Consider the following 15946-nt stretch of genomic DNA (forward strand, 5'->3'; position numbering starts at 1 on the left):
CATAACGAGGTTCATCCAGAAAGGTGGCGCGATGGACTCACAGTTGGAAGTCTGCGAGTCCAATTCCACGCCGGTTTTGACTCGGCCAATTAGTTATCCTGAAAAACGCAACACACTCATCACCGTCAACAACAACACGGCCTTAAACACAAAGGCAATGTTGTTGACGAGTGTGTTGAGTTTTTGCGTTTGTTAAATGTGCGTGTGCACCGCTGCCAACGCAGCATCACCAAATCACGTATTAGTTATCCTGGGCCAGCGAAATGAGGACCAACTTTTGCAAGGTTATCGGTGGTTGTCGTATGGAAAGACTGGCCCCCATAATGGGAATGTGGAATTTCCAGCGCTGCCCAATTGCTTCGAATGCTGATGTGTGCAACCCATACTACTCTGAGCACGGAGAAACTTCACTTCACTTTGAGATAAACAAAGGAGAGAAAGCAATGCAACCCTATCTTTCTCAATCCAACTTACGAAAACAGTAATTTGTTTCAGGTGCAGATAAACAATTAGTTGACAAATGCATTGTTCTGCACTGTAACGAGTACAACACAGTGCAGACTATTTGTGGCATAAGTGTACAGTAAAAACACAACAGCTGTTGCATCATTAAAATCGCATTAAAAAATATAAACAAATAACAGGCCGGCATAAATCATCGTGCTCTGGTTGCCTTTGACACACTCGCTTTGAAACTATGGGATTCGGAACAAATCATTGTTTAAGCATTCAAATCATTTACGAAGAGCAGCTAGTGAAATTGAAAAGTAGCGGTTATTTTTACCCACGGCCGGTGAGTGTTGAAAAAGGAAACATTGCAGCAGAGCTTGTGTTGACTTATAGCTTTCGTGACTGCAGGAATTCATATTCTGGGGTCTTTCAATAAAGTCAAGTAAATAGGTTCAAAGAAAATAACATGCTTTTTGTTATTTAAAAAAAATTCTTTGAACCTATCTACGTGACTTTACCGAAAGACCCAAGAATAAGGCTTGTGTCTCTTGGGACGTAACAGGGTATTATTAGGGCCAGAACTAGGTTACAGGGGTTCACTGCAGAAGTGAAGACGTGTCAACAGTCAACGGGTTTCCAACGTACCGTGCAATTATTACCAATGGAGTAGGTAAGGTGTGAATCCCCACTTACACTTACTGCACCAACTGCCAACAAGCTAGGTAACAAAGCTCACTAAAAGATCAGAGTTAACAGGCTACGATCTGTTACAGCATCATAACGGGTGCCCAATGTAAAACCAGGTTAAGGTGCAAAGATGAGAGGATGATTGGAGTGAGAAATGAGTGACGCGAGTGTCTACCAGAGCTCATTAATGAATAATTTGGGTTTTTTAAGGGAAGGAATTCTAGGAAGTGGAGAAGCCCAAATGATGAATATCTGAATGGGACCAAAACATGCAGATTTATTCACAATGATGGCAAATCGCCTGAAGAAGCTGGTTTTAATGACCAGCCAAACGTCGTACTGAAATTGTAAATGTTGTGGGTTTACTCTCCAACACACCAGTCTGCTAAAGTAGTAATTGGCGCGTTGTGTTTACGTGACAAACCTTACTAATTTGTTATGTCGGGTGGTGATGGGTTAACGACACATTTATATTTACGTGATCTAACCCATAAAACCTTTATTGTGAATGAACGTATGAGAATGACTTAGCTCTAATGGTCAGGGACATCTCTGTCCTCAACAAATTGAACTCAGAAAGTGATCGCAAATTTTTGCGATGCAATCGGCATGGATATGGAGTTGCAACCTCATCTGACGAAAATGCATGCAGCACACAAAAGCAGGAGGAACCGACCTGCAGACTGGGACATGTTGGGGAAGCCTCCGTGAATGAGGGCTGGGTTACCTGCAGAGAAACAGAGTGGGGGACATTACCACCTGGAACTCTTTTCCTGCCAAGCTCCACGCGTCCATGCAGGCAGAATCCTCCTTTCCACCTGGCTGAAATGTGGGTTGGGATTTGTGGGGAAATTGCGCCCTTCCATGTTCCGTCTTTGCATCAACCCACCCACTACTGTGAGCTCCATCGCACAGAAAGCGGCCGAATTGAACGCTGCTGTTCGCGTGGTGAAACCTCTTCCCTTGCACCGCAGGGAAGCTTTCCAAGGCTATTTTCTGCCAGAACGGCGGTTATTCCGTCGAGTGCCGCTCTGAGAAAGATAAAGTGAGTGGTTCTTTAATGCCGGGACATACTTTTCATTCTTAATAAAATTGGAAGCAGTGGAGCCTTGTAGACTGGATGGTCAAAACTGATGGAAAATTTCTTCAAATCAAATGTTTAAATTACAAAACTATGAGAATCTTCAGCAGCAGCCAAGATCCATCTACTTCTGGATAAATGCCTTCTTAAGCCATCGCCATCCCTCGGTCTCGCAATGGACGCAACAATCCATCGAAATCCAGCACATGAACCAATCTCGTGCCTTCATCTCCGCAGTGGTCGTCCTGCCGGGCACGCTCCTTCTTCTGGCTGCCAATCTGTCGTTAGTCATGACCATTGGCCATCATCCGTTCTCGCGACGTGTCCTGCCCAAGGCCACGCTTCTCAGCAGCCAATACAAAGTGAAACCACACTAGTAGTTTAGCCGCACCGCATCTAAACCCTCGCCAGCCAAGGCACACCACGGCATCTCGGTGCTATACGGCGAGGGTCAATACTTAATGTGGAGCCTGCTCCTTCATCACGACACTTCACAGACCTGAAGCAGTGAGTGAATAACTCTTCCCTCTTAACCATTTTTCTATTATAGAAATGCACAATTGCTCGGACAATCCGAATGTAAACATTTTTGATCATTTCCTTCTGACTCACCTAGCCTTCATGTTGCTCTTATTATTAATTTGTGTCAACGTGTACCACTGCAAAATGTTTTAACTGATAAAGTGCACAATTTGAGGTATTACTTAAAATTGTGATATGTTTCGTCTTCAGCAGTTGCACTGCGAAGGAAGAGGTCAGAGTAGTTTCATTGGATAAACAGCCACGGAAACATTAAAGGCTAAGAGTTCATACTTTGAAAATATAACTACTGTCATGTCCACATCCAGCCATTTGTAAACCACTCCTGGGCCTCCACACACCTCTGCAGGCAGCCGCAATGCTCATCGGATTACGGAAGCAAAGCGGAATTTGCGGTCGGTCAGTGCTTTGTCGGATTGGGGAGCACCAGGGCTTGCCAGGCGTTGTCGGCGTGGGGCTGTGAGGTGCTCTCGCGTGAGTGGTGGACTTTCTCTCCAGGTTCTCCAGTTTCCTCCCACATTCAGACGAATATTTGTTTACAGAATTGGTTAAAATTGTGTTTGCACAAACCAACCTGGTGAGCATTTCCTAGCGAAATAATTGGAATTGATATTGCTATCTAGAGGTACCAGCCTAAAGGCCGTCGGGACCAATATTTCTCAGCATCATTTTTACCTCCGTGTTCAAACTCTGTCTGTAACATTTGCTCCAAAGGGCCCGAAAGGTTGAAAGACCAAAATGTTATTTTAAAAACAGACCTGAGTCAGAGAGAGTCCCTCCTCTCCACACAATTTGGCTCAGCTCATGAGCAAAATAGTTTTTTTCTTCTAGAGATTGCTTATCGAAACGAAACGTTCCATTACAATGCCACGCGGGTCATCATGGACGTGTTGCACGGCTCTCCGACGTGTCCTTCAGGCCTTAGCGCACGTCCAAACAACACGCGGCACGACTCAAACACGCATCGGGGAGCTAAATGTTACGTGAAGGATAATTCGCCAGATGCTGAGCAACGCCGATGATTGCTGTTCCCGTGAAGCGAACCAAGGAGATTACACAGAATGGCAGCGTTGCACTCGCGCACGCCTGGAAAGGTAAACGGCGAACTGCTGGAACAACCTTCTCTGCGCTGTGAAGTCTAGCGAATGTTTTTAGGTTAAGCATCCATTGTGAAGTTTCTTTTTAACGATGTGATCACCCTGAACCTCGGCGGAGCTAATTATGGCGGCAACGCGGCTACTCGCCGCGTGGCAGCCGGTCGTTGGGGTTAACGCGCAGCAGATGGGAAACAAACGCGGCCCAGAAGAGCTCGCAAGATTGTGATTACGACGCAGGTGTGGCGGCGGTGCCTTTAATCCACTAACCTTGAGGTCGGGCCCGTATATTGCGTACATCACCAGAGGATCTAATTCTCATTATATTTATCAATCCCTCTGTTTAGTCGGCATCAAACGTTTTGTTCAACAAAACAGAAATAAAATTGTCGAAATCACCGGTTGCAATTCAGTTTAAAAATCTGCACTTTTCTGTCTCATCTGTACCGTCGTACTTATATTATCAGTTTTTTTACACCTTGTTTGTGCCATTTCTGTTTGCTCAATTATCCTAACTGTAATGTTGTCACATCACTTACAAATGACCTTCGTACAAATTGAATAACTCACGAATCGTGACGTACCTAGTTTATCGTGAGAACCACAGCCACATGGGGCGGTGATACGGCCCAGTGGGAGCACGCTTGCCGCTCGATGCAGAGGTCTTCGATTCAAGCCGGTGGCAGCCCTGGTTAATACTGAGAGTGTGTTGACCAAAAAAATACGCGGTGTCTGCTTCACAGTGGACGGGACATATCCCGAAAAAGAGTTGGCCATGTGTGCCGGCATCACGGTCCAATTAAAAAATTACTCCCATATTACTATTTTGCGAAACACATTGCGATCGTCCCCTCCTACATCAAACACATAGCAGGATCCTCCTGAAAAAAATAGCCTTGTGACTCAGTGAGGCTTTCCTAGCTAAACAAGGGTGGTCATAACCTTAACGATAAAGAGGTGCCACAACGCAACGGACGCTGCGGGTGCGGACACGTACCGAGCAGGGAGGTCTCCTTGCCTTGTGCGCGCATCGGGGGGAACGGGCCCTGGCCCTCGCCGGCCGGCAGGTCGGGCCGAGTGAGGTCGCGGCTCTTCTCGTTGTTGTACTTGACGTTGAGGTTGGTGAGGCGCGAGAAGCCCACGCGCAGCGTGCAGCAGCCATTGTAAATGTTCTGCCCGTCGAGCATCTGCTCGCCGCGAGGGTCCGACAGGGGGATTAAGTTGTTTTAGTAAAAAAGCACCTTTCATTACCCATACTGCACGTGGTGGCATCTGGGTAAAAATTGCATAATAGCACCCGATGGATTATCCGCAACTGAGAAGGGTCCACAGCTGGGACAATGAACAATTAGTCCACCGGCAGGTGCTCCAGGAAGAGGAGCAGCCCTCAACTTGCAGGCCCTGTAGCCTCACCAAGTCCCCACGGTGGTTGAGTAATTGTCAACTCTACCAAGTCGAGCAGCTGCAGTCAAGCACGTGTAGTCAAGCAGCTAGAGGCTGCCGCTCAAGGTAGTCACACGGCTCTGTTGGCTTGGCACTGTGAGGCTTGTGGGGGAGCCTGGGCCAAAACCCACTCACCAGTGCTCGGACTGGCCTGGCCATGTGCTTAGTGGCCTTGGTTTCTGCAACTACTTTACTGTTTCATGAAAATTACTTCCAAGTTCTAACAGCCCCGGATTTAATGAAAATATAAGTCAAAATTAAAACTCTAAAAACCAATTAAAATAATATCAATGATGGAAATATGGTCAGACTTTAAAAACCAAAACTCTTCCCACAATCTAGACATTCCCACAAACCCGTCACGAGGTGAAGCCAAGAAAACCAACGCTTGAAGAGTGTACTTGCAAGTCACTCACTGCCACAATCTCAATGAATCTGCTGCAATTTTAAGTTTAAATTCCACTCAAGAAATTAAATTATTGGGTGCCCTTCCTAGTCCCAATGCGCTAACAGAGTTGCATTGCAATCAATTGTAAATGTCAAACCTGCTCTATGTGGGCGCCATCTCATCACAGAGTGGGTCTCTATCCTGGCTGCAGACCATCAGGCCGCTCCAGACAGAGCGCTCGGATCGCCATTTTGCCCCCAATTCCCTCTGTACGGGGATTAATCGTTGTGGTCTTGCATGGCAGGTGTAGACTTTCTTGATGGCAAACAGCATTATGTTGCCCAGCAGTGGCTCTGCGGTGCCTTTTTAAATGCGGGCCAGTGCTTCGTAACGAGGCTCAACGCTGCTCGTTTTGACAAATATTTTCCAATTTTAAGTAACATAGCAACCGCAGATATTATGCTGCCCACACTATCATCCTACGGTTAAGTTGTGTAGTTATTTTATATTGACTCAAAACGTTCCTCTGTAGGCACACTGGCAAGTAGATCTCTTTCTGAAAATTAATTTTTCACCACTTATATAAAATACAAAATAATTACCTGCAGGTGTCACCAATGCAACCAATTCAAAAATAGAACTTTTTCTCAGTCACATTATCAGCCAGACCTCAAACCAAAACATTAACAGAACTCTGCAGTCATAACGTAGTGGAAGTGTTAGTTTCTGGTCGTGCTACCAACCTAAAGCCGTCTTCCCTTGGTCAAACACAAGGAACTTCTTGTGAAACGATACTATTGGAGTGTTGAGGCAGGCAACATTAAGATCTATGCCGGCCAGCTGGCCCTTATGGACCCCAAGGTCTCTATTTTGAACTTTGCGGTGTTCACATGCACGTTTAGCCATTCCATGTCCATTACAATGCTGGAGCCCTCAGAGGACTTCAGGGTCAGGAAATACCACAAATAGAACCTCTTATAACCTTCCTGACACAACAGGCCTCTATGACCTCCAGGCTCAGAAGTCTGTTGTCATATTTTTGGTTCTTTTGGTAAAGTCACGTAGAAGGAAAATAATAAAATAATATTAATATAGAACAATTACTTTATTATTTCCCTTCTACGTGACTTTACCGAAAGAACCAAGAATATGAATCCCTGCAGTCACGAAAGCTTTAAATCAAAATGTAAGTCTGTTGTCCTCTTCCAATAATGCCGCCAGACTGGACGTATCCGTTTCCCAAGCCGCCACTACTCTGCCGGAGCAGTCCAGCCTGCCCATGAACTCCTGCGTGTAACTCAGGCACTTTCACAAAAGGAAATGTCTCAATGGGTTCTTATTTTATTTAAAGAACACGTGCCTGCACATGGTCAAGACTGGGATTATTTAACTGGTGTTGAGCATTAGTGATGCGACACTTAGGGGCCATCCATTTCGTACGAACGCAAAAATCTGTCAAAACTTGACCCCTCCCCCCCTCCCTGTATACTTTTTACATCCCCCCACCAGCGTACGTACGCTTGACGCCCCCCCCCCCAATCCTACAGAACGGCCAATATTTAATCCACGCATAAACGATCAAGGATTAATAATATTAACGTGTTTAAGCAAACAGATAGGCCACCGCCCGCTGCATTATTATCGAGGCTTCACCCCCCCCCCCCCCGTTTCCTATGCGAACGCACATCGTCAGTCGACCTCCCCCCCATACGCAAGCTACGCATTTGGGTTAACCCCCCTTCCCCCCTCCATGTGCCCCCCTCCATGCGTACGTACTCAATGGATGGCCCCTTCTTGGCAGCTTTACGATGGCTGGCGTTGTCGGCGTTTGTTTAAGGTGGTGCTCTACAGAATATGGTGGTTCTGATGGAGATGATGCACAGCTGTGCCTCCCCCATTCCAGGATTGCCCAATTCCCAGCAATGGGAGCGACTCCCATGTGATGTCTCAGAGTGAAGCAGTAGGCAGGCGACAGGGCAATGTGATCCACTCCCTTTCTCCACGAAACGATCCACACATCTGCACTTCAATGTCGTGTTCTCTAAATGTTTGCACCATACCCGTTTCATTACATGAAGCGCTAAATGCACTATAACCATTACCAACGCCATCACCTGCTCTCAAGTGAATGTCAAGCACACAGTGACTTCACTGGCAAGATTAACCTCCTTAATGCAGCACTAACTGCTTTGTCTTTAGGATCAGAATTTGCATTTATTTTTACTTAAATGCCGATGCATCTCAAAGCCCCTTACAACACGATCTATAAAACACAAGAGGACTAAGGGCAGAGAGAGAGAGCATGGGGTAAGCACAAAAAAATATAAATTAATATGGGACAGCGCCCACGCACGCACGCACGCACACACACAGAGGTTTTGTGAACGTGTGTACACGCAAGTCTCGCGTACGCAAGTAGAAACCTTGTGTGCGCATGAAGATCTACATCCTTAACTTTAAACTGCGCTCTCCAAGTCACAGAGGACGTGTCTAGCAAACATCGGAAGCACGTGCACCGCACGAAGACCCAACTCGTACTTTAACAGCGGCAAACTGGTGACACGAGAAAGAAGCGCCGTGGGGTGCCGCGAACAATGCGGCTGGGGCGACGCTGACGTAACGCGTGTGAACGCAGGCCGCCACCGCCGCAACCACCACGGGCCGCACAGCTGTGCGGTGGACGGACCTACACACAGCACCGCATGGACTTCAACACCCTCCAGGTGAGCCGTTCCCAACCTGTGGCGCGTGAAGCCCTGCTGGTCCGCAAGGCAAAGGGAAGTGTTTTGCACGCGATTCGTTTCCCAAAAACCCTTACAGGTGGACAGCGGTTGAGGGGGAACCACTGCCGTAATTGCATGTGGATCTCTAGATGATGCACGTGTAAATTTGTGAGGTGTGGACACGTAGTTAGCCACAGCTGCCATTTCACACGGCGCTGCTTTGTGTTTAGATTATTTGACATGTTTTTGTTTCTCGTAATTACATTGCTTACGCTTATATTTGCATCGTTTTATAAGACCGAAACATTTCCGTTCAGAGATCTCCCGGTGAACACTCCATCCAGGATTTGCCTAAGAAACATCACTGGAAGTTGACATAACTACTTTTAAAACAACTCTTGTAAACATCTTAGTTGCACTAACACGACCTGGATAGTGTTATAAAGTTACTCACCGTTTTAGCTTGATGTGCGTTACTGGCATCCGCAAACTGCATCAGGGCTTGATACTGGCTGTTTTTGTTGAAAATTATGATTTTCAGGACTGTGCCGTACTTGGAAAACACCTGCAATAAGACAACAACAGACAGATGCCACTTGTTCAATAAGTCATCAGTGACAAATTTACAATCTGGCTAAATCTCCGCCGAAGAAACATCCGCTATGATTTCTAGAAGTATAGCTTTGCACTAAGAACTTTGAGAGTTGAGGATGTGGTTAGGTTTGTCAACTGCTCGAGCCAGCCGAGTGCGCTAGGACAGAGTTAGCGCGGAGCGGCCGCGGGTCACAGGCGAGGGGAGAGAGCGGCCGTGCATACGCACATGGTGGAGGACCTCCAGGGTGATGGGGTAGAGCAGGTTCTCCACGATGATGTGCAGGATCGGGCTCTGGGGGGCGGCCGAGTTGGTCTCCTCGCTGTCCGAGCCGTTCGCCACCATCATGGCCGCCTGGGCCTTCTGCTCCCGGCGCGCGTGTGCACATTAAGGTGAGTCGCGCAATCGGATCACAGGTGAAGGGTTGGTGTCAGTTTGAGACGTATGAATAACACATTTAAATGTTATTCAACGACTCGGCCCACAATGTCACCAACCTGGGATAGTGCTTGGATGGGTGACCAATACCATGCATAACGATTGCTTTTGTTGCGATCGAAACATCGTGATGTTTTTATTATTTTTTTTATTCACTTTCTTTTCATTTTTGTATTGTTCTTATTTTTTCTATCTACGTGACTTTACCGAAGGAACCATAGACTAGGTGTTATAGGCTACTGTGAGGCTATGTTGTAGCAGAAGGCAGTGGAGCTAGTTGCAATTACTGGCGAAATGTCGTACTCGGATTGTAAATGTTGTGACTTTGCTCTCCAACACACTGGTTAGTGCTGTACTAGTAACGAAGTGGCATGTTCTGTTTACGTGACAACCCTGACTAATTAGCTGTGTCAGGTGGTGACGGGTTTAACGACACATTTTTATTTTAACGCTATCTAACCCGAAAAAAACAGTATTATGGAAACTCCAGTTGTGCTGTACTATGCTCCAACGACGATGCAGGCCGTCTTCACCAACCACACTGACCAGTGTGAAGTACAGTCAATGTACCTCCATGACTCAGGTGGCTTGGAAAGGCCCTCATCCAGTAGTGGATTAACAGAGAACTGTACAATGAGGTTCCAATCACTGTCTAAGCATTATTGATACGGGCTGTACCACGTGTTGGAATGATGGCCGACGCTTCACTCGATGTGACGAGAGCTTCTTCACGACGTGATGGAAGAGGTGGAAGTCCTCAGACTTGACCCCACCATAGGCAACTTGCCGATAGACTAACCGTGCCGCACCCGTTAACACCGCTGGGTGGACAGCGACACGGGCGATTTAAGAAACTCGGCCATTGTTTCGACTGCTTGCGGGGATATCGAATTTGACCCCGTGACCTTCATAAATCGGCAGGAATTAATGCACTTATGAAATGTGTTTTTATACTGTATTCAGATTTATTTAGAGTGACTTGCTTACCTTTTCTCTATTTTGCACTCCTATTGTTTTTGTATTGTTTGTTGTTGAAACTTTCTGATCCACCCCCACTTTACATCTGTGAAAAAGAACTTGATAGATCATCGGATTCCTCCAGTCTAAATTAACATTCTGATTCCGTATTGCGGGCCCGGCGTGTTAGCAAGCGTCACACCGCGTCAGCACCGCTCCCCGCACAATGAAGCGATCGCTCACCGCCTGGTATGCGGAGTTGTCGGTCTTGAGGGACTTGTAAGTGGAGTACTGCACGTAGACGGGCTGGTTGCGCAGCACGGGCGGGTCCGTGCTGTAGAACGTCACGGCCGCCACGGCCGCCTCCTCCGAGGCCATCTCCAGGAACGCCTGAACGCGCCGCAGCGAGAGAGGCCCACGCGCTGTCACGAGTCTGCGCTTTGTGAAACGCGCCGAACGTCTGCCCTCGACTTCGGTGCAACGGAGTGAGCTTAGTGGCAAAAGACACGCCACCAGAAGCGCTAGAATGTTGTTATTATAGGTCTGCCTTGTAATGGCAGTAAAAAAAATCAGCGGCGTATACAGTTTGATTCAAGCAATAAAATTCACTGTCATAATAATCTAAGGTAGACGATGAGTAATCTTTTTCATTAAGCAAAAATCTGTAAACACACTTCCAATTGACACTTGAGCACAGAGAGCTGCTTCTCATTGCAATGAGAGGATTGGGAAATCGCTTTTCGCCAAATATGAAATGTGAACTATGGTGTGTGTGGCTGGAATGGCACTGTAAGTTGACATTGGCTGGATAACCACACTGCCTTAAAAATGAGCTTCTCAAACTCCACTTACAAATACAGAAAGCCTCTACTCGCTGAGTGCAAGGATAAACATGCAAACTAACATTTAAATCACACACCATGGCCATTACCATTGTAACAATACATGAATTATAAACAAATTATCATGCTCACAATAAAAGCACCGAATCGCACACGTAAGCAACAACTGGTTCCAATTTGTGTATGTAGTGCATGTTCTTGTGTACGACGACAATTCATCAAACTGCGAGGGGGAGCGAATCGTTTGCAGCCCTCGCGGTGGGGGCCTGCGAGCAAGGCGGCCGTGGGTGGGGGTGTTATGGAGGGGCGCTCGCCTGGCTCTTGCCCTTCAGCATGAGGATGTTGGTGACTCGGCCGAAAGGGAGCGCCAGCGTCACCACCTCGGCCTCCGTGGCGTTCTCCGGCAGCTTGCGGATGTGCAGCACCTTGGAGGGCATCTCGTCGCTCGAGTCCCCTTTGAACTTCTTGCTCTCGCTGCCCTCGGCTGCAGAGGGCAGCAGTGGTAATTCAGTCTTCACGACAACAACCAGTCGAATTCGCCTATAGATTTCATTTAGCCATTCTCTTAGTCTGGTCAATATAGTAGTCGAAAAAATAAGTCTACTCTTAGTTATTAAATGTTGATCCAACCACAGTCATTATTTACTAAAATAAAAACAACACTTTTGATGACATAGTTTGTATGTTTTAGTGCAGCAATATTTAGAATCGTACTGTAGTATGCTCTGTCTACGCTCCCTACCTTCACCACCCCGCAATGACTAGCGTGAGTATGTCAAACGATACCCACGACCTGTACGGCGCGGGGAGGTCCTCATCCAGCAGTGGATTGAAACATGAACAATGGGCCCTGAGATGTATCAAGGCCAGCCTCCCTATCGCATCGTAACACAGAGACGGCTGATTGTCCCAGGTGCAAAAAAGAGACCACACAAACTGAATCGGTCAATTTAGGCACATTGACCCTTACCAGTGGAGCCATTCTTAGGAGCACTAGCAGAGTAGAGATTATCCGGTCCCCTCTGAAACAAACACAAGTCATTCAAAAAATCCAATTGAAGGCAATCTATTATCGTATAACATAGCAATAAACAGCAATTACATTACCCATTGTAAACGAATTGAACCATCATCCTTGGTAATGGCAGCAGCAAATATAGATGACACAATTCCCAAATGAGAGGAGCTCCTACTCAAGTCCACACATCATCATCCGCAAATCTGCAATCAACTGGAAGTAATTTGGGCAATCTATGACCCTATTGTACAAGATCATGGATGTTGCTTGCTCAGCTACTCTGTGAAACATGTGGTTAGGAAGCCCACAATCCTTTGTGGGTTCTAACATTCACACCTGACTGGGCTCTGCATCACCTCTTTGGAATTCTGATACTACTGTTAAAATTCCAACCCCCTTGCCGACTTCCCAATTACGGTGAATATGCACACAGATTGCATTCTCTTGACTGTGTCCTCACACAATCTCTCTCCCACCTCTTTCCCTCCTCCCTACATCACTTGCGTGATATATTCACACCAGAGATAGGATGAATGAATTTACAGCTTTGCAATTCCAACCATTATTCTGAGCCATCTTGTATGTATATGTCTCCCAATTTAAAATATATTTCAAACCACTATTACCTGCACTAAATCTCAAATACTTAGTTTCGGGGCCAATAAGTGGTTCAATATTCAGACTTCTCATTGTGTAAACACAACAATCTCGGAATTTCCCATGTGCCAGGTCAGTAATGCATGATTTTGTCGAGTTCCCTGAGGCAATGAGACATCTATTTTATTTATCGGTCATGAAAGTGGTGCGGTGTTCGGCTAGATTCACTCCCATGGCTGTTTAACTTGATATTCTCCCCCCATCATTGCCTTCCGTTTCAAAGAAATGTCTTTTACAATTCTCCAGCTCAAGAATTGATTTCATGGAAGTTTCTGGCCCATAAATGTCAACAAGAGTACAAAGCAGATAAACGAGAAACAGCGCTTTGAATTCACGGATCAACTTAACACGTGTTCTCGGAGGCCATTAGAAGGCTCATAGATCTCTTCGCAAGACAGACACCAGACTGGAGGATTAATTGTAACTACAATGACAGACGCTGCATTATAATTGTTAAAGTATAAGAGCAGGACTTGGAAGCTGAAATTTGGTGAGGAAAAGCATTTATCAACGTGTCTAAAGAAGACGGTGTTCAGCCACTGGATGTTTCCTGCCATGACACGGTGGACAAATGACCGACAAAGAATTGGGAACAAATGCAAATTGTGCGTAGAGATCCGGAGAGAGACACGTGCTGCAGTGTCGCCACGAGATCAGCTACTAGGAGGAAGACCTGAAGCTGGATGGTGGGATACATCAAAGAGCAGAGCTCGAAGGCTGGGTGCCCACTTTACAACTATGGCATCGAGCAGAAGGAAGTGGTCGCCAAGGTGCGATGGCACGGGCAGCAGCAAGGTCAGGACTACAGCTGGCGGAAGTCACGGCGTGGAGCTCGCGCACCAGACGTCAACCGTGCAGCGAATGCAGAGGAGTACTTGTCCTGTATCATCTAGAAAAACGATACCATGGCAGGCTGGGGTGAAATCTACACAAATGACCATTATGACCTTTTGCGCTTGTAGTTTTAATACGTTACAATGTGGGTTACACACACTCCGTGACTTTAACAAATCAAAAGCTCTGGTGTAGAAATTAGTTACCTTTGAACCAGCAGGTGATCCCATATCTGATCGACTATTGCTAAAACACACACATGGCACAAAAAAAATCAGAAAACTACAATTAATGGCCTGCATAGGCATCAGTACAAACATAATCACGCACCACTAGTATCACGAACACTGCATAACAACAGATGGTATCTATACAGAACTGTAAGAGGCTGACGTTAATGTTAATAGCCCCGGTTCTGAAAGAGGATAACTGCCCAAAACATTAGCCTCCTGAACATTGGCGAAACAATTCGCATGCCTCACTATTTAATGACTTGCAACGCTTGAGCTGTCAGCTTGACTGACGAATCAATACTTGATCATTGGTTCTTTACCCTTCTATCTGGCAACAAAACTGACACCTTTTTACAAGGAGTCATGTTTGCATAGACCGCAATACCTGCAGTCATAATACAAACAAAAGAACATAACTCTGATAATGTGCACTGTCCTTAAAGTTGATTGATCCACACCCGAGACAGCTTTCCTTAGAGCCTAGTCTCATATGGGTTGGACCAGATGACGCCAAAAGGCGCACAACTCAAAGACAATGCACCATCAGAGTATGAGAGCTCGGGGCAAGCATCTACACTATGGGAACCTCATTTGCCAGTAAAAATATGATAATTGGTTCTTTACCCTTCTATCTGGCAACAAAACTGACACCTTTTTACAAGGAGTCATGTTTGCATAGACCGCAATACCTGCAGTCATAATGCAAACACTAGTCCGGAGATTTGTAGGAGAGATCTGCTAATCACGAAAGATATTTGTCACCATTCCCTGAGAGGCGAGAGACAAGATCAGTGGCAGCTCACGCCAACAATGGGTGTAGTAGGGCGGGTCTCATCACTGCTCTGGCGCTCCTGAGCCTGTGGTGGACATTCCACATTCCTATGGACGGCAGGGAAGTAAGTCTCTCTCTCGCTCTCTTTGGGACAAACACTTGTACCGTTTTGTTCGCTCCATTAACCCGAAATAATATCAGCACATCTCCACGCATGCCCACATAAGTGGTGCCTCGCCCACAGCCCGTACCACACGTGCAGTGTCTCACACACAGCCCGTACCACAGTCTCACACACAGCCCGTACCACACGTGTGGTGTCTCACACACAGCCCGTACCACACGTGCAATGTCTTACACACAGCCCGTACCACAGTCTCACACACAGCCCGTACCACACGTGTGGTGTCTCACACACAGCCCGTACCACACGTGCAATGTCTTACACACAGCCCGTACCACACGTGCAATGTCTTACACACAGCCCGTGTGACAGTCTCACACAGCCCGTACCACACGTGTGGTCTCACACAGCCCGTGTCACACGTGTGGTGTCTCGCACACAGCCCGTGTGACAGTCTCACACAGCCCGTACCACACGTGTGGTCTCACACAGCCCGTGTCACACGTGTGGTGTCTCGCACACAGCCCGTGTGACAGTCTCACACAGCCCGTACCACACGTGTGGTCTCACACAGCCCGTGTCACACGTGTGGTGTCTCGCACACAGCCCGTGTCACAGTCTCACGCACAGCCCGTGTCACAGTCTCACGCACAGCCCGTGGCGCCTCCTCCTCCCCCTCCTCACCCGTCCATGTCCATGGCGGTGCGGGGCCTCACGGCAGCAGCAGCAGCAGCGACAGCGGCAAATGGCGGCCGACCAAAGACGCCGTCGATTCGGGGCACGCGGAGAGGCGGCGCGCCGATTCCTGCGCGCTGGCGGCAGCCACCAGGCCGCCTCAGCGCGGCTCAGCGCGGCCTCGTTCGTCGGCCTCGTTCGTCGGCTTGCCGAGCTCGGCGACGAAGAGCCGCAGGAGAGAGAAGAGAGAGAAGAGAGAGACCCGCGCTGTCGGCAAGCGTCGCGCGGCTGGGCGAGCTCCGAGCTCACGCGGTGGCGCGACAGCCGCCGTGAAATCGATTCCCGGATCTGTCGTTGTGATGATGAGTTGAGGGGGGGGCTAGACACGCGGGACCCCC

At 47.4% G+C, this 15946-nt stretch overlaps 1 protein-coding gene across 4 annotated transcripts in view; it reads right to left on the minus strand.

Moving 5' to 3' along the window:
* Positions 1-15946, minus strand: part of LOC144941194 (polypyrimidine tract-binding protein 3-like) — a 34895-nt gene extending 18949 nt beyond the window's left edge. For 2 of the 4 annotated variants that reach the window (XR_013639230.1, XM_078867783.1), the window contains exons 1-9: positions 15558-15945; positions 13951-13990; positions 12206-12257; positions 11550-11719; positions 10637-10783; positions 9227-9361; positions 8861-8971; positions 4850-5039; positions 1814-1864 (exon numbers count right to left, since the gene is read on the minus strand). Coding sequence is in view for 3 of the 4 variants with exons in the window: in XM_078867783.1 (XP_078723909.1) it covers positions 1814-1864; positions 4850-5039; positions 8861-8971; positions 9227-9361; positions 10637-10783; positions 11550-11719; positions 12206-12257; positions 13951-13990; positions 15558-15571 (910 nt within the window). In the remaining variant the exon portion in view is untranslated. Of the gene's footprint in view, positions 1-1813; positions 1865-4849; positions 5040-8860; positions 8972-9226; positions 9362-10636; positions 10784-11549; positions 11720-12205; positions 12258-13950; positions 13991-15557 lie in introns of all 4 variants that reach the window. The other 2 variants (XM_078867784.1, XM_078867785.1) reach the window with 2 other exon arrangements.

This window comes from Lampetra fluviatilis, chromosome 24 (assembly GCF_964198595.1).
Source record: "Lampetra fluviatilis chromosome 24, kcLamFluv1.1, whole genome shotgun sequence".
NCBI lineage: Eukaryota > Metazoa > Chordata > Hyperoartia > Petromyzontiformes > Petromyzontidae > Lampetra > Lampetra fluviatilis.